The sequence below is a fragment of the Lytechinus variegatus genome, chromosome 8, assembly GCF_018143015.1.
Source record: "Lytechinus variegatus isolate NC3 chromosome 8, Lvar_3.0, whole genome shotgun sequence".
Taxonomy (NCBI): domain Eukaryota; kingdom Metazoa; phylum Echinodermata; class Echinoidea; order Temnopleuroida; family Toxopneustidae; genus Lytechinus; species Lytechinus variegatus.
This window is the reverse complement of record NC_054747.1, coordinates 6,177,201-6,204,742: the sequence shown is the minus strand read 5'-3', so window position 1 is coordinate 6,204,742 and position 27,542 is coordinate 6,177,201. Positions and strand designations below refer to the sequence as shown.

The following is a 27,542-nucleotide window of genomic DNA, read 5'->3' as shown; positions in this document are numbered from 1 at the left end:
TAAAAACAATTAATTTCGAGTGTGCAGCATCAGATACAAATATACACACAGTCTATATTTTTATAGGGTTTTCTTTTCATCAAAAATTTGGTTAAGGTTGACCTTTTACTCCTATAAATTCTAACAAAATGAACAAGGGGAGGGGAGGATTTTGTGTGAAAATATCTAACCACCATTTGAATTGCCCTACAATAGGGTTTACTTGGTTTAGTGACCCAAAAACCTTTTCTGTATTTCAGAGGGATTTAAAGGGGAAGTTCACCCTGACAAAAATTTTATTGTTAAAATAGCAGAAAAAATAATAAAAAATATTGCTGAAGGTTTGAGAAAAATTCATCAAATAATTAAGAAGTCAGAATTTCATTTATTTGATTTGTGACGTCATATGCAAGCAGTATTCTTACATAGCGAATGGAAAAAAATATATGAAATGTCATTTTCTCAGAAAATTGAAAATGGTTTTCACTGTACCTTTTGTATATCAATAGACAAATCATTTCACACCCGATCATGAATAGAAAACAAATTAAGTCATCAGGAACCATACAAAATTTGAAATTCATGCATTTTATATTACATAACACATGGGGCAGCTGCTCGTTTATGACGTCACAAATCCAAAACTTTGAACTCTAATAACTATCTTACTCTTTAACAGATTTTCCTCAAACCTTCACCAATTTTTTTTACTATTTTTTCTGCTATTTTTACAACAAAGTTTTCTTCAGGGTGAACTTCCCCTTTAAGAGTGTTAAAGAGCTGGCTATAATTACTGAGTCCATGCCAGTATGTTGTTAATTTGTATGCATATATATGTATGTACTATATATCATCAAAATACTTCTAAGACAAATTAAACAAACACAATAGTTTCACTAAATAGTACAACTCAACAAATTATTGGTTACACAAGTGATATAGGCAGTATTAAATACATCTATACAGTAGAGAAAAATACTAATCTATATGTATACAAACTGACATTTAAATGTACACTGTAGATACAACAAATGTTTCTATTAGTAAAGTTTGACATTTACATGAACACAGCCAAACTCTAAATCTTGGCTTTACATGTATGACTTACAAGTGAATCTCACTTTAAGTCCTCTGTGGGACTAAAATCAGGGCCTAACTGGGTCTCGGCATTGAGGGCGCTATTCCTGTTTGAGAGGGAAATGTGGAGTATGAGAGGGGCGGAGTCTTCCGTCTGTGAGTTAGAGAAAGATAGGACAGAATAGCCGGATGAGAAAGAGAGAGAGAGAACAAAAAAGGTGCTATAATAACTAAAATGGAAATCATACAGATAATAAAAATAATAAATATTAAAATCAAGGAGTTGTAGTTAAAGGAACAATCACTAGCAATTTCAGCCCCCAAATAAGAGCATTTCAAAACATTATATCCATTCACATTTAATCAACTTTATTCATAATTGAAGCTCAACAATTGATGTATTTTTCTTTTCAATATTACAAACATGTTTCATGATCAATTATTCGTTTGACAGATTTGACTCAGAGTATTTAACAATTATATCTTCATCAAATAGGAGAGCTTTACATTATTCAGACCAAAATACTTGTATAAAAGCCAAGGAGTGAAAAAGTTTGAATAATTTGACTTTAATTGGTAAAATGGTATCAAACTTTTAGAAATCATATTTCACCAACAGCAAGTTTCATTAAGACAGGTTTTTGAAATGCAACTCATTTTTATGATGTAATAAAAACTGAAATCAGGAGCTGAATACTTGAAAGTGATTTTGTGAAAAGTGTTCTCCTACAGGAACTACAAAGAAATAGTAAACCACAACCTGAGTATAAAGAGGGTTAAGATTGAAATGTGACATAAGCTAGATAGGAAATATTCAGATGGGTTACAGAAAGAGCCAGACCCCCATGCAAATAAAAATAATGAAAGCCAATCGACAGGTATAACAAAGTACAAAACCAACAAAGTTTTAAAGGAGAACAGTAGATTTTTTTCTAATATGAAAAAAAAATCTGCCAGGTTTTTGCTTCTTTTGTTTTTTAAACCAATAGTTATCATTACTGATATAAATGCTATAAATGATCATTGTCATTATTATATTCATTATCACAATCATCATCATCATCATAATCATCATCATCATTTTTATAATTGCCCAGGTCTGGCGATATAATTGTTTATAACATTCAGTTCCAATAAATGAAAGTTTGATTAAAATCAACAAATAAAATTGAAAAGAATGAGGTGCAAAGTTAGCAAAAAGAACAAAAATTAACTGAAAAAGAAAACACAACAGAAAATAAAGAATGAAAATTTTTCTTGAAGTTCATAGTACATATCACATAAAAACACATTTAATAGAAAGTGTGAAATAAGCTTTTAAAAATAATCAAGAGTAAGTTGCAAAAATTACACTGACATATTTTTGAAAAAAAGAAAGGAATTCAAGTAGTTTAATATTAATTAATCTTGATTCAGTCTGGGTTAACGGAATACATGTAGGTAACCATGACTTCCTGTGTTAAAAAATCTGCTACGTTTAGTTTGGATTCTTCATCTAAAAGCATCAATTTTTTGAAATACTAAGGAAATTGTGCAGAGAATTGCTTTAAAAATACAATTTTTTTTTAATGGGATTTGAAAAACACTGGACTTTTCTGGTACTTTTTTCTGAAATGAAGAAAGGCTAAAGCTCTGCATTAAAAATGACCACAATGAAATCTCTAAAAGCAAAACAAACACTGCGACTGAAGCAAAATGAACAATACAAGAAGCTGTATTAATCTCAGCACCCCAAGTGGGGGGGGGGGGGTATGCTATACTTGTAGGATTATCCTACCCTGATTGTGGCTCACATGACATCATTGTGACATGAACATGGCAGCATTTCAAGAATACTGCATAGAAATCTTGAAATATTCATATCATATGGAATACATGATAGCCATGAAGAATATAACAACAAAACCCACATACACAGACAAATATTCAAGTTAAAACAGAACATTATAAACAAATAGATGTCACAAAATAGTCACATCCTCATAGATAATTCGTAGGAAGATTTTCTCTCAAGCAAATGACTCAATTCCGGGGCTAGTCTCAAATGTATGTTTGTTTTTTTTTTAAATCAAGCTACATTTAATTTTTTATTCAATGAAAATGTCAAATTTGTTTAAAACAATGATTCCCTTGGTGGATTCTAATCCACTACTCTGATTATTACTAATCAAAGCTCATTTTAAATTATCATAATACAGGCAAGGTTCAGTCAGAATTCTTACCAACAGATGACAGTTTCATAAAGATCTAGCATTATGGTATATTTGACATTATGATAACCTTGATTGTGATTGGCTACTGAGCCCAGTAAGCGTGAAACACGCCCCTGGTCTGGTATTAATCATAGGAGCTAACTTCTGTTTTAATGTTCAGCATAGAGATAGAGTTTATTTGTTAACATAAAACGATTTGATGGATAGAACTATATCGACCTGGGGCTGCACAGTGGCCCATGATTAATTGGGCAACAACAAATTTCTATTTCAGATTTCATTTGGACCAATAAAATGTATTTATGGATGTATTGATTATGATCCAATATTTGAAGTCTATTGCCCAGATCTGTTTCAATAGAAATAGCATGCAAACTTAATATTAAAACAAGTTAACACACATGCATCACAAACACTAAACACATACTGTTTGAAGAGATAATTACCTGCTATTAATCTTACAAATATCTTTTGAATCCCAGAAAGTATTCAGAAAGGAAAGTAGAAAAGGCAATTTATAATTGCACATATATTGAGGTGAATAAAAACTGAACAGTTGTTTTGTCAACATTTCACCATACATCTGGATCAGTTATTTTACATTTTGGTATATTCGCGCTTGACCCCCTAAACCCAAACCTACGCGACAACCAGATGCTGGTGATTGTACGTCAACGGACAGATACAGATATTCATAAATGAGCATTTTGAGAGGAATTTTCAAGTTTTTCTGCTAAGGAATTGCATTTACTTTTCTCTGGTCCCATGTATAGGATCTTGTGTTTGGTGACTCTGCCTAGCCAGCCTTCTTCATAGTTTCACAGTGTTATTCTGGCAAACTGGTCCTATTATTGTATGTATGTCTTACTTTCATCATAGTGAAGCTTTTTTATTCGCTTTTTTATTCACTTTTACCTACTACAAAATTTCTGCTATTTTTTTTTCCAAAGTTCTGAGAGAGACTATGAAGTTTCATAGACATAACACTGTCACTCCTCTATATATATTCATAAGTATTTAGTGATTATCAGACTGGTGACAGCCTCATCACTCTGTCAAATCAACTTTCTTCATCATGAGGACCCACCCTTTATCACCATCATTCCCATGATCTCAAACTCTTCTGCTTGTGCTACTTACAATATTATGTACACTTCATCTATTGAAAAGTGTCTCTCTATCATTGACAGAAATGAAAGAAAGGCATGTAGTGACATGTATTAGGTGACAGAACTTAGCCCTAAAAAAAAAATCGCATAAAATATTCTTGTGCATGCCATAATTGTATTTAAAAAGAATTGTATCGTACAAAACTGGGTTGTTAGTCTTCCCCTCCCTTCTGTCCAAAAATATTAACATAGAGTTTTTGTGAACAAGAATTGACCCCCACCCCACCAAATAAACAAACAAATTAAAATACCAAACATGTCCTATGACTAACATTTGATATGGGTAAGATGAAACTTTTTCGACGAAATTCCTTCTTAAAAATTAATAAAGTAATAGTTAAAAAGAATAGAAGTTTGAATATGTAGACACCATATAGCATGCCACAATAAAAGGTAAAGCACAAAACTGTCAGGAAACAAGTTAACCAAGCCCTGATAAGAGTCAATAATAACAATGTTAATAAAAAATAGCAAGGTGATGAAGCGATTACCTAATATCATGACTCAAATCAGGTTGTACCATTTTTAAAATCATTCTCTTTGACTCAATTCCCACAATGATTTAGTATAGATTTAATACATAATAATTGATACCTAATGATCTGCTAGATACATTGTACAATGAAAGTATATTACAACTGATAATGAACACATATATAGGTAAGAGAGGAGATAATAACTATAACGAAAAAATAGAGAGTGGATACAAAACAATTCCGGGGGGGGGGGGGGGGTGGGACTGAAGACGTATACAATCACAATTTGATGGTAATTTTTGTTCACAGTTACTGTATGGGGGGGGGGGGTGAAGCCTGTAAATAACAAAGATTTTTTTCTTCTCACAACTGAATAACACACAATATACAAACAAATTATGAAATAAAGGTTTCTACAAAGCCATGAAAAAAATTAATTTGGAGGAAATCAATTAAATATTAAACAGTGAATAGCAGGTAGTCTTATTAAAATAGAAAGCAATGAATTGTAAAAAATAGACTATGAGTCCTATTATAAGGACTATGGTTAGTAGAACCTCTTCAAAAGGGTAATAACTTGATATTGAACCACATGGCACATTTCACAAAGTTGTTTTTTTTTTCAAATTCAAAACAATCAAATACAATAATGTAGGATGTGTATAGTGCACATATCCACCTCATTAAATTCTGAATAATCTGCTCCTACATGTATATATACCCCGGCTAAGCCAATCTACCGATTGTTCTGTACATGTATGTTAACAGTATTAATCAATATGTAGGCCTACTTATATGCTTTTCACACTGCACTTTTTGTCCTAAATTGGTGGGGCTAAGGGGGGGTCTTAGCCCCACCAATTTCCCGGGGTTAAGCTTAGCCCACTTCGTTTTCACACTACGTTTTAGCAAAGTGGGCTAGCACGGTAAATAGTACGGTACTATCTGGCCCTGCAAAAAAGCAGGGTTAGCCGGCATATTGCGGTGCTAGCACCACAATTGTGGTGCTAAGAGATGCAGTGTGAATCGAAACCGGGCTAAGGAAAAGTGGGGCTAAGCAATAGCCAATCACAGAAGTCGAAATTGCACGTTAATCACGCGCTGTATGGTAAAATCATCAATATTCATGAGCTGTGGGATAGTCCGGGGTTAAGGCGTTAACCCCGGCTAAGCAGATAGTATGGGGTTAAGAAAGACAGTGTGAATAAAAAAAAGATAGTATGGGGTTAAGGATAGTATGGGGTTAAGGAAATGCAATGTGAAAAGCATATTATTGTATTTCAACTCCAAAGATGCTAAATCAAAGAAATAAAAAAACTGTTTCGCTTTTTTCCCCCAATGTCATTTGTTCTGGATTTGAATTTATAAATAGCTTTATGAAATACTCCCAGTGACATTAACACAAAACTTAGTAATTGAGTATGATGGTTGATTTCACTGTTCATTATGTCCAATCAAGTAGACATATCATCTGTATGATCAATCAATATGCTTTGTGATACCACCCTTGGTCAATATACTCCTGGGGAGCGTTTCATGAAAGGACTTGTCGGACATTTTATCTAACAAGTCCTGTAATATCCAACAGTTACCATAGTAACATTGCTTATCAGCCAATCATAATCAAGGAAAGTTGTCAGATCTGACAACTTGTCGGACAAAACTGTTGATGAAACACTCCCCTGGACTATACCTCAAGAATCCCCCTCTGTTAACAAACCCAAGACAAATAAAAGTGAATGTCCCCAAATTACATGTACTCTACACTCAAATTTAGCAGCCCTATAAAGAGAGGTAGATTTCACTAGCTTCATATGAATACAGGTACCCTGTAAGATTAAGAAATTCACATTCCAAAACTCATAAGCCCAATTTCAAAAAGCTGGTTTTAAATCCATGGTTTAATCATGTTTTTATGGATATTTCTAATAATTTCTATTGACATGTATGCCTGTTTAAATTGAAAAAAAAATCAAAATAGATTTCCTTTTTAAGCTAAATATGTAGCGGCAGCAAACAATGATTTGATGAGAAAGTCTTTAAAGTAAAGGCTAATTGTCCTGATATCATCATATAAATCTATATTTGGTTCATTCACAGTAACTCTGTGAAATCATTTAATCTAAGCTGAAAATATTACACTATAAGTCATCTACACAGATAAGCAAGCTTGAGAGAGTGTATTATTATTGCTTGGAAAAAGGACCTTTCACCTGACTAGGGATGGTTTGAGGGTCAAATGAGCAGGGGGCCGTTGCATAAAACTATTTACCTGAGAAAACTCAGGTTGTTTTTACCAGAGTTTTTGCCCTGTGTTAAAGTCAATGGCAGAAATCAGACTAACCTTAGTTTCCAGTTTTTACCAGAGTTTTCTCAGGTAAAAAGTTTTATGCAACAGGCCCTGATAAATCAAGTCATGATTGGCTGCCCATTGTTAAACCACAAATTTATTTCCGAGGTTTAATAAAACCAGAATTCAGAATTGAAGCAGGCCTGTATTAAAGTGTTAACTTTCTTTTGACCCCATGGTGCATAAAGTTATCAGCGCTATTTTGAAATGAATTACCCTGATTCCTCTAGTTGCATCGAAGGACTGGTAGGCATTAAAAAAATAAAGAAGAGGAAAGGGTATGGAGGGAAGTAAAATAAAGTAGCGATTTTCAGAATAGTCTAGCAATCACATGTATAAAGAACACAGCCCCCCCCCTGAGATCATTTCATCTCTTGATCACAATCATTAGCTGTCTATATATACCTGGCTCCCATAGATATATTTCGCCTGGAATGATTTATAATTATATAGAGCCTTTCAAAGCGCTTTAAATTATTATTTTTTTCAAATTACTAGCACAAAATTTATATATATATATAAATATATAGGACATACAATTGAATCAAGGAAAACAAAAACAATTATATTTAATACTGGATGAAATAACACAAAGGGATTTGAAGTATTCAAGAGTTGACTGATGAACATAATAGGGAGTGACAGTACAGACTGATAGTGACATTTCAAGATATTGGAACTTTATTGGCAAAAGTACAAGACTATGCTGTATACAGCATGGGACAGGAGACCATTAATAATTGAGATGTTACCCAGCACCACAGAACCCACAACAATTGGAGCTAATTAAGACTATTTTGGTCAGTGTTGGTGTTTTGGTGAGTGTTCAAATTTCAAATTTTGCTGTTTTCTGAAAGAGTATACTCTCCCATATTTACTGTAAAAAATTTGGATGTACCAGTCAACCCTAAAGTGTAATTTTCAAGTGTTTTTATTAGGCCTATTTTTGTCTGTTTGAGTTAATTGTAATCATGCTTCGTTTTCACAAAAACCTGAAATATTCATTTCTCTTCGAGCTATAGATGATGTTGACGATGATGATGTTGACAATGATGATGCTGATGATGGTGACGATGATGGTGATGATAATGATGATGGTGGGTGATGATGATGCTGATGATGGTGACGATGATGGTGATGATAATGATGATGATGGTGACGATGATGGTGATGATAATGATGATGATGGTGGGTGATGATGATGCTGATGATGGTGACGATGATGATGTTGACAATGATGATGCTGATGATGGTGATGATGTTGACAATGATGATGATGATGATGGTGGGTGATGATGATGCTGATGATGGTGACGATGATGGTGATGATAATGGTGACGATGATGGTGATGATAATGATGATGATGGTGGGTGATGATGATGCTGATGATGGTGACGATGATGATGTTGACAATGATGATGCTGATGATGGTGATGATGTTGACAATGATGATGATGATGATGGTGGGTGATGATGATGTTGACAATGATGATGATGATGATGGTGGGTGATGATGATGTTGACAATGATGGTGATGATGATGGTGACGATGATGATGTTGACAATGATGATGCTGATGATGGTGACGATGATGATGGTGATAATGATGATGATGGTGGGTGATGATGATGGTGACGATGATGATGATGGTGACGATAATGGTAATATTCATGATAATGATGATTATGATGGTATCTAAAAAGGAGGTGGGCTGACTGACGTTGGAACTATATAATATCTGTATTTGAAAATTCATTGAAAAAATGTATTCAGCCAAGCGTATGGATAATTGAGTAAGAATTCCCAACTACATGTATGTTGACAATAAACAGGTTTTAGAAAGAATTTGACCATGAAAGCCCGAAAGGTAGCATGGACAAAGGGATTCTCTTAGGGATGGCGACCCCAGTATTGAGGTAATAATATAGTACCCTCTGATTGTGAAGCAAGAGAATCATTATAGCACAATGCTACATAATGACAATGATTTCAAAAGACAGATTTGTCACGACTACTCTTGCACAGGTTTACGAGGCTGGATACTTACCCATCGATATCATTGGGGGCAGTATTCAGCGGCTGATACACAGTAGATTTCCTACACCATTTCCGGATTTCTTTAACCACCTGCCGAACCATCAGCTGAAAACAAACAAAATACATTCCAAATGATATTCATAACGTCTATTAATATATATAGGTGCATCCTAGGTGAACTACTAAAACCTATTTCAAAATTTTCTGACATTATGAGGTTGCCACTGCTTTTATTCTCCTGTCCTCATAATGCTCAAGTATTCATGTAGAAAAATATCATAGATATTCATGTTTAGTTTACAGTAAAACAGGAAACAGCGGTAGTTCTACTTCTAAGGACTACATGGGCTAGACTTGTTTAGTTTCCTACCAATCTGGTCTACTGTTTGGTCTTGCCTATTCTTGGTCTAACATCCACTATTAAAGTCTAATTCTCATTTAGTCTAATGCTCAGCTGGCCTAAATTTTCTTCTTTTTAATTTAGTCTCATTATAACATTCAATATGCGTAAATGAATGAACAGTAAGCCACTCTCTACATGTGTGTTTGGAAATACTTTATGTATAACAAAAATAAACTCTAATGTGATATACAGACCACCTATCAATTAAAGACTACAAGAGTAGCATCCTTTTAACAGTTTTCCCAACAGAACCTCTGTTAACCCTATACAGCCTAGGCTATTTTGTAATTGCATAGTGGGGAGGGGGGTATGTTTTTGTCCCCCCCCCTGCTCAAGATCTCTGAAGTTGACTGCACAATCTTGACGAAAATTGGCACGCACGTCACCAATGACATAATCTCAACAATTTGATTGGCAATTGTACCAAAATTATTCATGACAAACTTGCATAAAGTTGGTTAGAGAATAGCAAAGCTTTGATGATAAAAGAGAAGGGAACATAAGAGGATAAAAAGAGAAGAGAAGGATGAATTTACTCACCAAGGCACCTATAATTTCTGCAGCAGACAACATAAGAAAGACCCTATACCAGCCATTTGAATCATTATTAGGGTTTAAAACCCCAGTGAGAAGGGGGCCTACAGCTGCCCCTATCGTCCCAGTACCATCAATGATAGCTGACACTGTTGCCAATGCTTTTGCATTGCCTTTTAAAGATGGATGTGTACCCTATTCACACAAGACAAAATAATAAAATATTGTTATACGATAATACTATTATAATAATAATAATAATGAATCTTCAATCACCCATCATTATCATTACCATCATCAATGTCATCATCAACAATATCATTTTCATCAACATCATCCTCATCATGATCATCATCAACAACAGCATCATCATCATCCTTGTTATCATCATAATTTAATTGTTGGCATTCAATACAAAGAAGAGGATGGGGGGCAATGTTAAAGTCTGGGGTATTTTCTTCTTACCTTTCAAAAACTTTACACTTTGTATTGAAGCCAATAGTTTTTTTTAAATCCATTTTATTGTGGGGGGGGGGGTGAGGTGGACACTTATTTCAAACATTCTAGGGGGTTTACATCTATTGTTCTTTTTTTTTTGGGGGGGAGAGAATCACCCCCTTTACCCCTATGAACATTCTCAGAGCTTCAAAATAATGAGACTCACCAGATCAGCGGATACTGCTGTAGTTATCAGAGCATATGGACCATTTACAAAGAACCCTGTTATCATCATTAGTGCTGAAATAGAAACAACATTCATTGCATATTTGCCATTATCATCTACAGTATATGGAGTGTTCTAGCGATGCATTAAAAACACATATTTTGGTCTGCATCAATTGCTCGTGAAGTATCAGAGTGTTTCCCAAAAAAGGGACAGAAATCCGACGAATATCCCATAGACTCCTGTACAAAATTTGCTATTGAATATGAGAGCTTATTCAATAAATAGTTTGAGGCGCGTGCGTGAAATATACAACACGTACAACAATGAAAGCAATGCGATGCGCAGTATAGAGCACAACTACGCTCCATGACGTCATAATGAACTACAAGAAAGTCGCATGTCATCGACCAAAATATGAGTGATAATGGCAAAATGTAATAAGTGATATGACTTAATAAATCAAATTTCTCCCTCTTTTTTTTTTGGGGGGGGATGTGATAGATGATAATAATTCTATTGGATGGCTTTATTTCATGAAATACCAGAAATATTCCACTCATCTGCAATTCTTGGAATATTTCTTGTATTCTATTCAGAGCCATCCAATATAATATAATTATTGGTTGATATTGTTTGAATCGCATCTGCATAAAAACACTCTTTCTCTTACCTCAGTAGTGATTTAATGATAAAAATGTTTTATTTACCCAGGGTAGCCACTTTAATTAGGAAAATACTCTACCCTCAGGCCTCACATTTTGTGTTATACATTTGTGTTGTACTATTGTAGTTGTGTTATAAAGGTAAGACAAAAAATGAGTAGGGATCATGATTTAATATCGTCTTCACTAATGTTTTATTTAATTTTACAAAATGTTATGTCCTTTACATTGGTTACCCATATTTTTTCAGTAGATATCATTTATTAATATACATACTTCTATTATAAAAAAAATTTATACTTACTTATACTGATGGTAAAACTTATATATCCATATGCATTATATAAATAAACCTGAAACGAAAACAGATAAGTGCAATGAATTAAACATTGAATGTTTATATTGATTTTGGAATTACACTTAATAATATATGATCTCTGCAAAGGACTGGTTTCCCTTATAAATGAACAAATGGATTCGATTGTAACAATCAACCTTATGATTAATTACTGAACGGTACCATATACTTACTAAAGGTGCAGCTATAATTAAACTGACAAAAGATACTGTAGCACTGCAATCAGCCATGTCTGATAGGAAACCAGCTAATATTCCACCCAGGATCCCACCAGCATCAAATAGAGTTGATAAGTCAGCTGCTCTCTCATCACTTACATGGGCTGCAAGAGAAAGAGAGAGAGAGAGAGATACATGTTTAAATATGGGTATATACATGTATATGAAGCCCCTCAACTGTCTACACACTACTGTGAACTATACAATTACTTCAGTTTTTTTTTGCTGAAACTCCTCTATTTCTATTTTTCGTAAGCGCCTAGAGAGAAGTTTTGTGATAAGTGTTATACAAATGATGTTAATCATTATTAATTATTAGAAAGAGGGATAGAGGGAGAAAAAAGGGGAGAAAGAGATAGCAGTTGTAAATATTAGATATGAAAACAAATTTCATACACAAAAAGTGTATGAAAAGTTTAAAACACAAACAGAAATTTATTGGTAGTTCTTGAAAAGGTTGGATTTCAGCACTATTTGACATACATGTATCTCCTTATTTCTCTTTAAGTACAGAATTACAGTAGCAATGGTGAATCTTTGATAGACCAACCCAACAAAACTAGTCCTAACAAATATGAAACAAACATGTCTAAAAATGCTCGACAGAAAAAAATAACAGTAGTCATGTTTATCTCGTTATATATTTGGTTCAGTCTCTGAATACATGATTGGCCGGGTTCGCCTCACACTCATCAAAATCACCCTCACCCTCTCCACTTCACTCTAACCTAACCCTCCACGTCTCTAGCCTCACCCCTAGCAACCTGAAGACACAAGTACTTACATGTTGAATGAATGTATGCAGGTAACCAATAAAGGAATGTATAACTGACTAGTTTGGCGAAGAATAGACATAATGAGAACTCAACCACACCCTGAAGACAGAAACAAAGAAACGAAGGATTATAAATACACATTCCAAGGACTTTTTATGTAACTTAAAAAATATATGGTGATTATTGTCATAACCACCAACTTCCTTTGGACGTGTTCAATATGTGTGAGATAAATTAATGTTTCTATACAGTATTATATATCTCATACTAATATATTAAATTGATCAGTCATAACTACGTAATGTAAATGTTGCAGTTCTATCTCCTGGTTATGACTTGATATTAGAATGAGTAACACTTTGTGGGTGATGCTACGAATGGTTGCTGTGAGCAGCTGCACTTCTAGGGCACAAAGGCATAGCTTACTGACACAATGATCATGTGTGTGCTGCGCCAGTTGGCGTTAGCCAGCAGTAGCCCAGCTCATTTAACTTACAAAGAGATCTAAACGAATCAATACAGATAACAGATACATGTGACCCTTAAGTCCAGACTTACATGTAGTGTAAAACAGATCGGTGTGATTTCTTACTTTTGAGGTATATAAAACAAATATGGACTGCTCTTTATTCAGATGACAGTGGAAATTATAATTCCCAAGGTGCTTTTCATACCAGCCCTTCTACCACCCAAAACATTGAAGCAATCCTTAATTGTATGCTATTATTGTTATTATTACAGTATTATTACTGTTATCATCATTCATTTTAATGTTTATTATTATCATATTGTTAATATGATCATCAATATAATCATTGTCATCATCATTAATATCATCCTTTTAATTTATTAAGTGCATTTAAAAAAAAGTCTATTGTTATCATCATCATGTTAAGATTAAGATACAAGGTCTTCTTAAGACTTACTCCAAAAAGAGAAAAAAGAATCACTTACTGGTATTTTCAAAGCTCCCCATAATGTAATAGCCTTGATATCATCAGGGTTTGTTTGTTCTTCTCTTGGTGTATTGAGAAATGTCTCTCTGTCTTCAGCATACTCATTCTTACAAAACAACAAATAAAAACAATTCTCTAACTGTTCATTCAATTAATCAACTTGGCATTAAAGTACATCGAAGAGTAAAACCTGTTTATAAAGACCAACTAAAGGGGATAATAAAGAAAAAGAGATTATCTTTAGACAGGTGGTCTTTAACTAGAGATTAGGTTTATTGTTAAATTTGTTTTGTCCTTTTATTTTGATGATAATCACAACTTTTACACTGTATGTCAATGAAATCAGATTAATTTAATGGGGAATAATTTAAATGCGAAATACACTTCAGTCTTTATAAAAGGGTGGTCCTTATGATAAGGTTTGATTCAATTCATTTATTTTCCACTTTTCAATAAAAATCACATCAAAATTAAACAATCATTGATAAAAAAACTAGAAATGCTTACAAAACAATGGATAAACAAAGTACACAATCTTTAATAAACAAATACAAAAAAGTGGAGGGACAATCAAATGCCTGAGGCCTATCGATGGCTTGTCCCCAACAAAATTATAAAGATACCAAAACAAATATATATAAACAAATAAAAAGACAAAAAAGAAGATAAAATCAATGGCTTCTATAGTATAAGACACAATAAGATGAGTTACATATCCAAGGTATGTCTTTTCAAACCTGGACACTGTAGGGCGACTTTTAATCATTCAAAGAAAAACATCGACATATAATTTCTTCTTTGACAGAATCATTCAACTGGTTTTACAAAACAAGCAAATTTTTCTTTGGTATGATTAAAACAACACAATTATCATGCTGGGTTTTTTAGCAGGATGTGTGATAATGAGTTAGAGAGTAGAGAGACTTCCTTATAGTGGTTGGTAGCACGAAGAGATATATCAAATATCTGCAATCGATTGTGAACTTATATACAGATTTGCCTATAGACAACAGTAACATGTAATTGATTACAACTCGTTATGTTTCCAGGTATTGGATGAACTCTTTATACTGCCATTCAATGTAGTTTGTCTTTTTCTAAAGTCACATGACACCATTTGACAGATCATGTGACTGAAAACAATAGGCTGATCAAAGGTGAAGAGGATTCATTCAATACAGGGATTATATGCATGGTTTATAGAGTGTTCACTTCAAATACAGCTGACTCAATAATTCTCTTAACCAGTACTTTCTTCCCTCTTTTATATTACTACATGTATCTTGTGTTTTTTCCCTTTTTTCTATATGATGTATTTATTGCACTTGATTTTAAGGATATCTTTAAATACTAGATGGGTAACTGAGAACCTGATTGGTATTTAATTTTAGAAAGACTGGAATAAACTCCCTGCAGACATATTTTTAACTCATTATCTTTGGACTCCTTCAAAAGTAAATTATATCTCAATTAATACTTTGAGCCACTGCACACTTAGCGTGCTTTCAAGTTAGCATGATACCAACCCTGGTATTTTGCTGACTGAATGATACAGATAAAGAGTTGTGTTTACATGCAACTGAAACCAATCAAGCCTAAATCCCAAGAAGATGCTTCTTGAATTTGTTGATAATCAAGTGACGTTTAGTTCAGAGATGTAAATTCTCTTTTCTTGTGACACACTATACCATGTAGCATAACAAAACCCAACACGTAAATACATGTAGTAGTGTGCACTTTTAATAGTCTGTTGGAACTGTGTCAACAATATATCAATCAATTAAGAATCATGCATAATCAAAATCACATGTACATTGATGACTTGCACTCAAATTTTTTTTTTCCTTCACTTTTTTACAAAATACATTTTTTTTATTGTGAAAAGAGTAGATAAATGAGATCAAAATAATAACTCCGGTACTTACAGTATCAGATGATGGAACTCTATTAGGTGGTTTACAGTCAATATCAGATGGATCTACACAATAGAAATAAATACTTTGTCCTTTAATTTGAAATACAAGGTTGAATTTATATCTCTTTTAACAAGTACGATGGGAAATGGAGTGTTCGGATACTTTAGAATTTTACAGCCTTCCTTTTTGTCCATGGAGTACACAAAATAATGAATTCAATAGTTGTAATAATCTTCATTTTTGTTCTCTGTAATATTGGCTAACATTTGGAACTAAAAATTTATGAGACTTTGCGAGTTAACTTTTCCAAACGGCTGTTTATAATTGATAATCAGGGCACACAGCAACTGGGTATACATGTACATTTATGTACATGCAACCATTTTACAAGAAGGTCCTTATTTCCAGATGGATATACATGTACATGTACATATGCAATATGGTTGATAAAATGCTTATCTGGGAAGCACTGAAAGTTTATGAGCAATTCAAAACATACATGTACATTCACTGCAATAAAGGACATGAGTTAAAGTTACAGTACAGAATAGGTGGTTTCAGACCGCCTTGAAGTTCGCCAGTTCCAGGTATTCTCTGATCGGGAAATTTACCCCGATCAGAAAATACCAGGTATTTTGGTAATGTGAAAGCAAACTACGTAATTTCCCCGAAAGAAAATACCCGCTAAATAGTAGGTACTTGGCGAAATTACGAGAACTTTCGCGGGGATTTTTCCAAGGTCGCAGGTATTTTGGCGATGTGAAAGCAAATTACGGGAACTTTTAGCCCAGCGTGTCGTTGGGCGCGGCGGCGTGGGTGGCTGCTGGGCTAGTGAATTTGAATCTCGCGCCTTGCCTGCTTATCAGACCATACTGCGCATGCTCGTAACTTCGGGAACTTATCTCGAAGGGTACGTCGCGGGGCGGTGTGAATGCAGGAATAATTAATGGGTATTTTTTAGCCAAAAAAAGTTCTCGTAATTTAACGGGGATTCTTGTGATCGAGGCGGTTTGAAACCGCCTTATGTATTACTTTTAGAATTTCATACAACCTGTAACTTGAAACCTTGAATTTAGAAAGTTCATTCATGCACAGATCTAGTCAATGTTAGCTGATCTGAACAGTTCCTTCGTAACAGAACAAAGGATTAGAATGGTCCATACCATTGTTCTGGTTTAATGGTGTTTTAGTAGGATCAGTGAGCCCTGAAGCTGTGCATTGAATAGGACTACTCTCTCATCCTTGAACCAGCTCCTGCTTTATGCAACCAGTAATCCCTCTCCCCTTTATTTAAATTATGATGCTTAACAAAATACATCATTCCACTATCTCAGCTTTTCACTTTATATTTTTCTTGTTTGTTTTCATGCTCTACTTGTTTGTTGTAATATAATCCATTTCTGTTATCATTTCAAGTGTTAATATTTTTTTTAACCAGTTTTATACATTACGTATTAATTGAAAACAATTCAGCCTCTTGGCTGCCAAGAGCAATAATAATAACACCTTTCCAATTCAAATCAAATTCAAATTTTAGGTCAAAATGAAAACCATACACATTCATACGTTCAACTTTCGATCACTTATACCTCGGTCACATTTACTCTACGGCGAGTCGAAAACAGCCGTTTTAACAATTTTTTACCAGCTACATAGGTGGTTTGAATAAAAATTAATAAAACAGTTGTTTTTGACTCGCCGTAGAGCAAATGTGACCGAGGTATGAGCAGCGGACCATACCATTCACACCAAAGGGTTGGTATACTTACAGACTATAAGGAAGATGAATATAATGACACCCATCCCTGCAATAATGAAACCTGGAACAATGAATGACCATCCCCATGCACGGTCTACAAAGATTCCTGCTACTAATGATCCTAAGATATTACCAAGGCTAGTATGTGTGTTCCATACACCCATTATCAATCCTCTCCTATAAAAACAATCAAAGGTAATAATAATCATAATTACTTCTTATTAAGCGCTTTTTCAAAAGTTACAAAGCGCTGTACAAATGACAAAACAAATACAATCGGTGAAAACTTAAAACAAAACTACACAAAATGAAACACTACTTGCAATATATTAGACATGTTAAAACAAATGATATCTAAGCATCTTCTTTATACATCAATGGAAGAACATTGTCTAAGTTTATGGGGTAATCTATTCCAATATTTGGGGGCAAACTGAAACGCACAAAATGACCTATCACCTACTAATTTTAATGTTCGGGGATGTGAAGAGGGATATGTGATGATGACCGAGTGTTGTATATTGATTGGCGAACTGTTAGGAGGTCTGACAGGTATGGTGGAGCTTGATCAATGAGAAAATTGAGACAATCTGCTCTTTACAGTGTGTACCACAAATGTCAATTGCTGCCAGCAATATCACAGAGTATGAAAATGATAAGCAGAATGCCAAACTGGCTGTCAGAATACATGTACATGTATATGTGTGAATGATCATCCGACATACATGTGCCACTTATGAATTCTGGGGAATTTCAATCATTTCTGAATTCAGAGCAATTATAAAACTTTGCTTTCACCCACCACTAGAAAAACTTACACCTGAATGGGTGGATTGCTATGTGTATTGAATTGGCACACTATGTACATGTACTGTACATACATGTACATGTATCACTGAGCATAGCAGTCTGATAGTAACAGTGATGATAGACAATTATCATGTGATTATGAATATGATGATGGAGAGCATAGAAAATCCTAAAAAATAGCGTATACCATGGTCACATATGTTCTACGGCGGCCGTACGGCGAGTCGAAAACAGCCGTTTTATAAATTTTTATTCAAACCACCAATATGTAGTTGGACAAAAAATGTTGAAACGGCTGTTTTCGACTCGCCGTACGGCCGCCGTAGAACAAATGTGACCATGGCATTACTGACACAAAATCAACAAAACTTTAGGAAAAATAAAAATGTTCTCACCTTCCTTTTCCAAACCAGTTAGCTACTATTGCGACTACACTAGGCCATCCTGTAGCCTGGAACAGACCACCTACTATCTGCATTATAATGAAATAAGAGAAGGTATGGATCTTCCAGAAATATGCCATGCCGACCATCGCTGTCCAGAATCCTGACATGATCATCCCAAAAGATAGAAAGTAACGGAGATCCATACGTTCACCGATGTGACCACTGCAAGATATCAGAAAGAAACATTGAAATCTTATAAAATATGACAATCACAGGATTATCATAATATTCTGCATTTATATAGTGCTTAATACATCAAAAAGATATATATACATAACTATTGAAGAAAAATAGTAAATTTAGTTGGACTGTTAAATTGAATGTCAAAACTGTTATGCACATCATCTTGCCAAGAAAGGCATGTTGACAGTAGTAAATACTCTCTACTTCTACTTTATGATAAAACATTTAAACTCATTTCACCATACATGTACAATGTACATCTAGATGGGGATGTCAAATAATAAGAAACTTAAGAATTTGAATGTTTGAAATTTACATGAGCACACTTCAAATTGTTGATTTAAAGAGTTATAAGTGATTTGCAAGACAATCATTTGATAAAACATTAGACGAATTGCAGCATTTTAAATGTTACAAGGGTCTGCGTACAAACATGGTCCTGATTCACACTATAAATGTTCAGTTTTCCATTCACCTGCATAAATAAGGTTATTGTTGTAATGACAGAAAAAATTATTATCAACTATACATTTTATATATAAAGCTTTCTACAGCTGTATGAGAAAATTACCTTGCAAACATGCCTAGGGCATATGCAAACAGGTAGGCATAGTCCAGGCTACCAAGCAGAACGTTTGCATCACCGCCATCTGAAGAAAAAAAGTAAAACATACAGAACAAAAAAAAACTAGAATTTAATTCGTCATACGGACGAATTAGGTGGTCTGTCATGATTTTTCATTCAGAGTCGGCTAATGTATAAAATGAATAATTTAGATATGATTGATAATCTTGATTCTAGACATCCTAAGAATAAATTTTGACCATTGCTCAATGTGATTATCAATGTTTCCCATAGACTTTACACGTAAGCAATTTTGAGAATTACAATTCCAATATTGCAAGTGAAAAACGGGCATGATCCGGCATCTGATCAAAAAGTGAAGGGGACATTACCGAAAGCCCAGAATCTCAGCTATAACATTTTAAAAGCTCCGGCAAAACTGACCAGAAGACATGGAGATATGGCTCACGAAATAGAGGAATGTCGAATCTAGTTTTGAGAAAAAGTCATGTCCCATAGAGATTACACACAAAATACATGTGATATGAAAAAAACAATTATAATCTGTTTTATCTTGCTAAATTTTAACTTTCATACCTTTTAATTATCATAAAGGATCATGTAAGAGGTGGCAGAAAAAAAAAAAAATGAAAAAAAAAATCATCTTTTCTACCCCAGGAATCGAACCTCCGCCCTCGAGAAAGCAAGTCAAATGCGTTATCCATTGAGCCACGATATTCCCCATAGAGATTACACGTAAGCAATTTTGAAAATTACAATTCCAATTTTGCAAGTGAAATACGGGCATGATCCCGGCATCTGATCAAAAATGGAGGGCACACTTCCGAAAGCTTAGAATCTCAGCTACAACATACTAAAAGCTCAAGGAAAGCTGACAAGAAAAAAATGGAGATATGGCTCACGAAATAGAGGAATGTCGAATCTAGTTTTGGGAAAAAGTCATGTCCCATAGAGATTACACGCAAAATGAGGAAAAATGACATGCCTCTTTTCATCGCTGTTTTACGCAATGATGCGTTTCTCAAAACGATATTCATCTTAACTAAGGAGAAAGAGTACATTATAAACTACAACATATTGAAATCTGGGCGAAAAATGATCTATATTCGAGAAGTTACAGCCAAATTTGCATAAATTTGATGACGTCATTTTTGAAAAAAATGAAATTTTTAGTTTGGGCGCCTATTTGATGACGTCACGATATAATTTAGGGACAATGGTGACATGAAATCAAATTTACAATTAATACTCTATCGATATATGAAAAAAAATTGGGGGTCAACGGACTTTTTAAAGAGCTACATTGAATTTACAATAGGCATGTTTTTGCCCATATATGGCCTATAGTGAGAGCTCGCGCGCACACGTGCTGCAAAGTTTAACGGGTGTTAATTTCGTTATTAATGGTTGTAGAAGGTTGATCAAGGTATCAAATTGCTCAGAATTTTATTAGCAATGCAATGATATTAAAGAAACGGTTTTTCTGCGTTGCGTTAAGGTGTAACGCGCGGAAACGCGCGCGCATATGTGCGCGCGCGCAAATTTTTGAAATGCTTAAAATGACCTGAAACGTACCCAAAAAAATTTATAGGCCATTTGGACGATTTTTTTACCTTTGACGCGCGCGTACGCGCGCGTCATGACCTCTACATGACCTTTGATGACATTGACAGTTGACCCTTAACATGAAGTTAATGTCATGTAAATACTGTTAATTTTTGAAAATCGATAATGAAGATATGATCAAATGAAGAATTTTACAAAATGGCGCGTAGATGACGTCATCATGACCATATGACCTTCAAAAGCTTATTTTGCCGTCTCTATGATAGATTCTATATATGACGAAAAAATCAGCAAAATTGATTCAGCCAATTTCGAGAAAAGTTGGCGACAAAAAATAGGTACCATGAATAAAGAAATAAAGAAAATTCTGACGAAATCAATAGGTGATCTGTCGTAGACAGACCACCTAATGAGTGAGGGGAGATTCGCCTTCAGGCTGATTATAAGTTACATGTAGTTTTAATAACAGCAGAAAAATAGACAATAAATATTTGTAGGTCAAAGGTTTTGATCTAGTGACATCACAGACGAGCAGCTCCTCCAAATGTAGTGTGTTATGAATCCCCCAATATGTGTTTTTATCAAATAAATTGAAATTTATTTTAATATTTGTGTGGTTGAGATATCAGCAGACACAACATCTTATACTCAATGCTATATAAACAAAATTGTATACATTTATCATATTCCATTAAAATTTGTACTTGAGGAAGTTGCGACTTCACAATTTTAAAACTAGAAAAAAATCATTCATCACTCTTTGAATATAGAGTTTAATCAAATCTTCACCAATGTTTTCTAAATGTACGTATCCTTTTTTTTTCTTTTGTCAGGGTGTACATGTACTTTCCCTTTACTGTATTATACAAGTAGACAGTGAACTTTGAAAGGTTATTAAAAACAAGGTCTTAAAAAGATATTGTTGTAAGCATGTGCATGTACATGTAGAAACATGACAAAACAATCATCAAGATTATTGTAGACTCACGTATTACACTTGACTTGATAAAATCTCATCGACTATAATACTTGATCATGTGATTGAAGCAATGACCTTGCTCTGATTATTTTAGGAAACTATTTCCTCACAACCCATGTACCCTCATTGACAAGCAGGATTGCCATTGTGTATTCAAAGCATAATGACTTTAAGTCATTGATTTGGGCGAGGTATGAACCAAGATACATGTACATGTAGAGTTGTATATTGTACACAATTACATGTACATGTATGTGATGCAAGCATTGCATTTTTTTTTACAATCACACTTGATTCATATCGTTAATGGCTTCCTTGATAGTAATTGTCATATAGTTTATCATAAATTCCAGAAAATTACTCTTTTCACTGACAAAACAAAATCATTTTCAGATTATGATATGATGATTGTCATTGAAAATTTGTTGACATTCAAAGGAAGCTCCTGTTTGAATATTTACATGTATGGTCACATGTTAAAAGGATGGTCTTAGCTGGAAATATCTATATCTCAATAAATAATACTATTCACTGAAGCAATTGAGATCAAAATATAATAACAAAGTTTGAATTGTAAAGATTTGCATTATTCCAGTTCTAGACATGTCATTACATGTACATGTAGGTGGGTTGACCATGTCATATCCCCACTTGTTCTTTTGTATAAATTATCATATGAAATTAGGCTGATTCAAAATTTTCCACCAAGAACTAAAACAATTGGATTGACAACTGATTACGTGCATAGTTATTTATGTCGCAACTTATTTCATTACAATGGAGACACATACAAATAGATGGAAAACATTGATGGACGGAATGGTATTAGACTGAATAAAAGTAGACTATGTGTTGAGTGGACAAGTTGGCAATAGACGAACTGACAATTTACTGTAGGCCTAGATACATACCAAATTTGTTTAGGTTGACCAACATTTTTCACAATCATAGCGTATGACTTTAAGTCAATGAATTTTTATGACAAAGGGTTGCTGAACTCTTAACATTTTTGTTCCTGTCAATATTTTGAAAACTATAACCCCATCAATCTTTAGGGGTCCCAGCTTGTGACAACACATGTGATCTTACAGTATTAATAACGTTATAGTTTTAATACTTCTTATCAAATTTGATATCTACAATGTATACGATAGCTCTAGTGACCTGACTATTGACATTGGTTACTGACCTGTTGGCCATACAATGTATTTCAATACAAACCTTTATTTTGATTCTTCTTGTATGATGAATGGAAAATTATTAGTCTGGAACTGAATTATAGAGTACCTACACTATGTAAAATACAATGTTGGCAAATATTTTGATCAAATGCCAAGTTTTGTAAGTTTACACTGTACATGACACAATGTATCAATCAAAGATAAGTTTACTTTTTTTGAAAACAGGGCTGACAAACAGACTGCATTAAAAGCATTGAATCAATATTTCATCTGACATTGTGCAAAATAATTAGAAGACAATGTCAAACTAGAATTTAATTCGTCATGCGGACGAATTAGGTGGTCTGTCATGATTTTTAATTCAGAGTCAGCTAATGTATAAATGAATGATTTAGATATGATTGATAATCTTGATTCTAGACATCCTAAGAATAAATTTTGACCATTGCTCAATGTGATTATTAATGTTTCCCGTAGACTTTACACGTAAGCAATTTTGAGAATTACAATTCCAATATTGCAAGTGAAAAACGGGCATGATCCCGGCATCTGATCAAAAAGTGGAGGGCACATTACCGAAAGCCCAGAATCTCAGCTATAACATATCAAAAGCTCCGGCAAAACTGACCAGAAGAAATGGAGATATGGCTCACGAAATAGAGGAATGTCGAATCTAGTTTTGAGAAAAAGTCATGTCCCATAGAGATTACACACAAAATACATGTGATATGAAAAAAACAATTATAATCTGTTTTATCTTGCTAAATTTTAACTTTCATACCTTTTAATTATCATAAAGGATCATGTAAGAGGTGGCAAAAAAAAAAGATGAAAAAAAATCATCTTTTCTACCCCAGGAATCGAACCTCCGCCCTCGAGAAAGCAAGTCAAATGCGTTATCCATTGAGCCACGATATTCCCCATAGAGATTACACGTAAGCAATTTTGAAAATTACAATTCCAATTTTGCAAGTGAAATACGGGCATGATCCCGGCATCTGATCAAAAAGTGGAGGGCACATTACCGAAAGCCCAGAATCTCAGCTATAACATATTAAAAGCTCCGGCAAAACTGACCAGAAGAAATGGAGATATGGCTCACGAAATAGAGGAATGTCGAATCTAGTTTTGGGAAAAAGTCATGTCCCATAGAGATTACACGCAAAATGAGGAAAAATGACATGCCTCTTTTCATCGCTGTTTTACGCAATGATGCGTTTCTCAAAACGAATATTCATCTTAACTGAGGAGAAAGAGTACATTATAAACTACAACATATCGAAATCTGGGCGAAAAATGATCTATATTCGTGAAGTTACAGCCAAATTTGCATAAATTTGATGACGTCATTTTTGAAAAAAATGAAATTTTTAGTTTGGGCGCCTATTTGATGACGTCACGATATAATTTAGGGACAATGGTGACATGAAATCAAATTTACAATTAATACTCTATCGATATATGAAAAAAAAATTGGGGGTCAACGGACTTTTTAAAGAGCTACAGTGAATTTGCAATAGGCATGTTTTTGCCCATATATGGCCTATAGTGAGAGCTCGCGCGCACACGTGCTGCAAAGTTTAACGGGTGTTAATTTCGTTATTAATGGTTGTAGAAGGTTGATCAAGGTATCAAATTGCTCAGAATTTTATTAGCAATGCAATGATATTAAAGAAATGGTTTTTCTGCGTTGCGTTAAGGTGTAACGCGCGGAAACGCGCGCGCACATATGCAAATTTTTGAAATGCTTAAAATGACCTGAAACGTACCCAAAAAAATTTATAGGTCATTTGGACGATTTTTTTACCTTTGACGCGCGCGTACGCGCGCGTCATGACCTCTACATGACCTTTGATGACATTGACATTTGACCCTTGACATGAAGTTAATGTCATGTAAATATTGTTAATTTTTGACAATTGATAATGAAGATATGATCAAATGAAGAATTTTACAAAATGGCGCGTAGATGACGTCATCATGACCATATGACCTTGAAAAGCTTATTTTGCCGTCTCTATGATAGATTCTATATATGACGAAAAAATCAGCAAAATTGATTCAGCCAATTTCGAGAAAAGTTGGCGACAAAAAATAGGTACCATGAATAAAGAAATAAAGAAAGAAAATTCTGACGAAATCAATAGGTGATCTGTCGTAGACAGACCACCTAAATAACACGATATTCTTTAATGAAAAAATATGACCAAGGAAATAAGCCTTCTTACCAAAAGGTGACCAGCAGCACCAGCATGTATCAGTTGTATTACTCTCAAAGACAGGAAAGAATGGTATATTACTATCATCGCCATCATACTTGGAGCAATTAGAATGCAAGACACCCTGAATCAATGAAATAAAGTGATATCATATATAATGTGGAATCATATCACATTCCTATCTGAATTTTGAATTCTTAGCTGCTACATGTAGCAATGAAATAACTTTGTATTTCCTTCATAATAAGGAAAACATACCATAGAGCTAAAACACAGATTCATATTTCAAATACTAATCATGTACTTTCAGGTGCTTAATACATGTACATGTAGGCAGTTCTAGGGAGAAGATTGTTCATGAATCATGAATCATGATCATCATCATCATCATTATAACCACCATTACCAACATCGTTATCTGTTCTTGTTGCAATTTTACATGTATATCATTTTACATTACATGTATCTATTGTTATAAATGGGATTATCATACATAACAGGTACTTACATTAAATAGGTATAATAGCGCTTTACCAAAAATATGATCAAAGCGCTTATCACTGAAGTTTGGTGAGATATCAATGACATCCCGGTGAGGGGGGAAAAACTTATATTTAAAATTTAGATTTTTTAGATTTAGATTTTATTCATTTTCCGTTCACAAAGCACAACAAAATCAAACAATACATAGTCAAATTTAAAGTACAACCAGGCCTCTACAACTTTTTTTTTTTCATCACTTGCCCTGTTGGGCAAGTGATGAAAAAATTTGCTTGCCCGATAGAAAAAACTGCTTGCCCAATTTTTTAAATAATTTTTTCATTATGACGGCACTACTCTTATTTTTATTAAGGTATACAAAATAACAATTGAGAATCATGTCCAGTATAAAAGAACACACATTGAAAAGGATATTTTCAGCAACGTAGGCCTGAGTCTTTACGTTTATTTTGGAGAAAAAAAAATCGATATTTTATGGGTATTTAAGGTTTTAAAAAACCCTTCAACAAAAGTTGCTAAAATTTCATATTTTGCATCTTTAAATCCATGAAATGGCTACCTGCATAACATATTTCCTTAGAATTGCTTTCATTTACCATAGTTGGAAACTTTAAAGAAAGCCAGTGAAAAATGTTCAGCTCTTTATTGACTCGGAAAAAATTATTTTATCATCAAAAGTGGAGTGGCTAAAATTTCACATTTTGCATCTTTAAATCCATGAAATGGTCATTTATTTTCCATATTTCCTTGATTTAAAAAAAAAAATTAGTTGGAAACCATCAAGTCTTTTCTTCATCATTTTATGATGTTCCACTCGGTCAATAATTTTATCTACATGTTTTCACATGCTACATTTTTTCTATTTTGAGGAATACCTGTTCACTTATTAATGAATTATTAGTAACATTGTATGATTTTTAAGTAATTTTTTTCACTATGCTTAGAATCTTGGGTGTGTGTGTATGTGCGTGTGTTTGTGTGGGTGTGACTTTGAGTTGAACTTTGATATAATAAATGAATTCAATATCTAATTTCTACTTCGCCTATTCCAGTACAATAACCTGTACTCGGCCATGTAATAAAGGCCCACATACCCTAACTTTTCCTGAAGTTCTTTGAAAACGCAGACTTCTACGAAAATTGCATTTCTCTATGGGGGAGTCTAAATTTGGTGAGAATGTATTCATTAATAAATTAAATATACATGACAATGAAAAAATCATCAAACTTTATTGGAAGTTTTGAATAATATACCCGAAATGTAAACTCTGTCTGAAACAGAAAATCACCATCATTGAGGCCTTTACTGAGCGAATTTTCCCCCAGAGCTCTGGCAGAGAGACAGAGCTCAGACTGGCTAGCTAGTATGCGCACGTGTGTGAGCCTCCCGCCGGCCTTGAAAAATAGATGGAGCTTTGTTTGATGATATATTGTCTGATATTTACCTCATCCCCCCAAAAAGGGCAACAAATGAATTTTAAGTTATAATTAACAAATACGGCAAGTTATTTTGGATGTTA

At 33.9% G+C, this 27,542-nt stretch overlaps 1 protein-coding gene across 8 annotated transcripts in view; it reads right to left on the bottom strand.

Annotated features, from left to right (window-relative positions):
- LOC121419891 (glucose-6-phosphate exchanger SLC37A2-like) overlaps positions 1 to 27,542 on the bottom strand; it is a 36,572-nt gene that overhangs the window by 2,771 nt on the left and 6,259 nt on the right. Inside the window, exons 3-16 of one of the 8 annotated variants that reach the window (XM_041614368.1) lie at positions 25,531 to 25,645; positions 19,562 to 19,640; positions 18,757 to 18,969; positions 17,562 to 17,728; positions 15,802 to 15,854; positions 13,875 to 13,982; positions 12,929 to 13,019; positions 12,100 to 12,248; positions 11,873 to 11,921; positions 10,904 to 10,977; positions 10,246 to 10,434; positions 9,313 to 9,407; positions 7,481 to 7,507; positions 3,716 to 3,737 (exon numbers count right to left, since the gene is read on the bottom strand). In XM_041614368.1, the coding sequence (XP_041470302.1) occupies positions 3,728 to 3,737; positions 7,481 to 7,507; positions 9,313 to 9,407; positions 10,246 to 10,434; positions 10,904 to 10,977; positions 11,873 to 11,921; positions 12,100 to 12,248; positions 12,929 to 13,019; positions 13,875 to 13,982; positions 15,802 to 15,854; positions 17,562 to 17,728; positions 18,757 to 18,969; positions 19,562 to 19,640; positions 25,531 to 25,645 (1,419 nt within the window). In that variant the 3' untranslated portion in view covers positions 3,716 to 3,727. Of the gene's footprint in view, positions 1 to 1,087; positions 1,211 to 3,715; positions 3,738 to 7,480; positions 7,508 to 9,312; positions 9,408 to 10,245; positions 10,435 to 10,903; positions 10,978 to 11,872; positions 11,922 to 12,099; positions 12,249 to 12,928; positions 13,020 to 13,874; positions 13,983 to 15,801; positions 15,855 to 17,561; positions 17,729 to 18,756; positions 18,970 to 19,561; positions 19,641 to 25,530; positions 25,646 to 27,542 lie in introns of all 8 variants that reach the window. The other 7 variants (XM_041614363.1, XM_041614364.1, XM_041614367.1 and 4 more) reach the window with 7 other exon arrangements.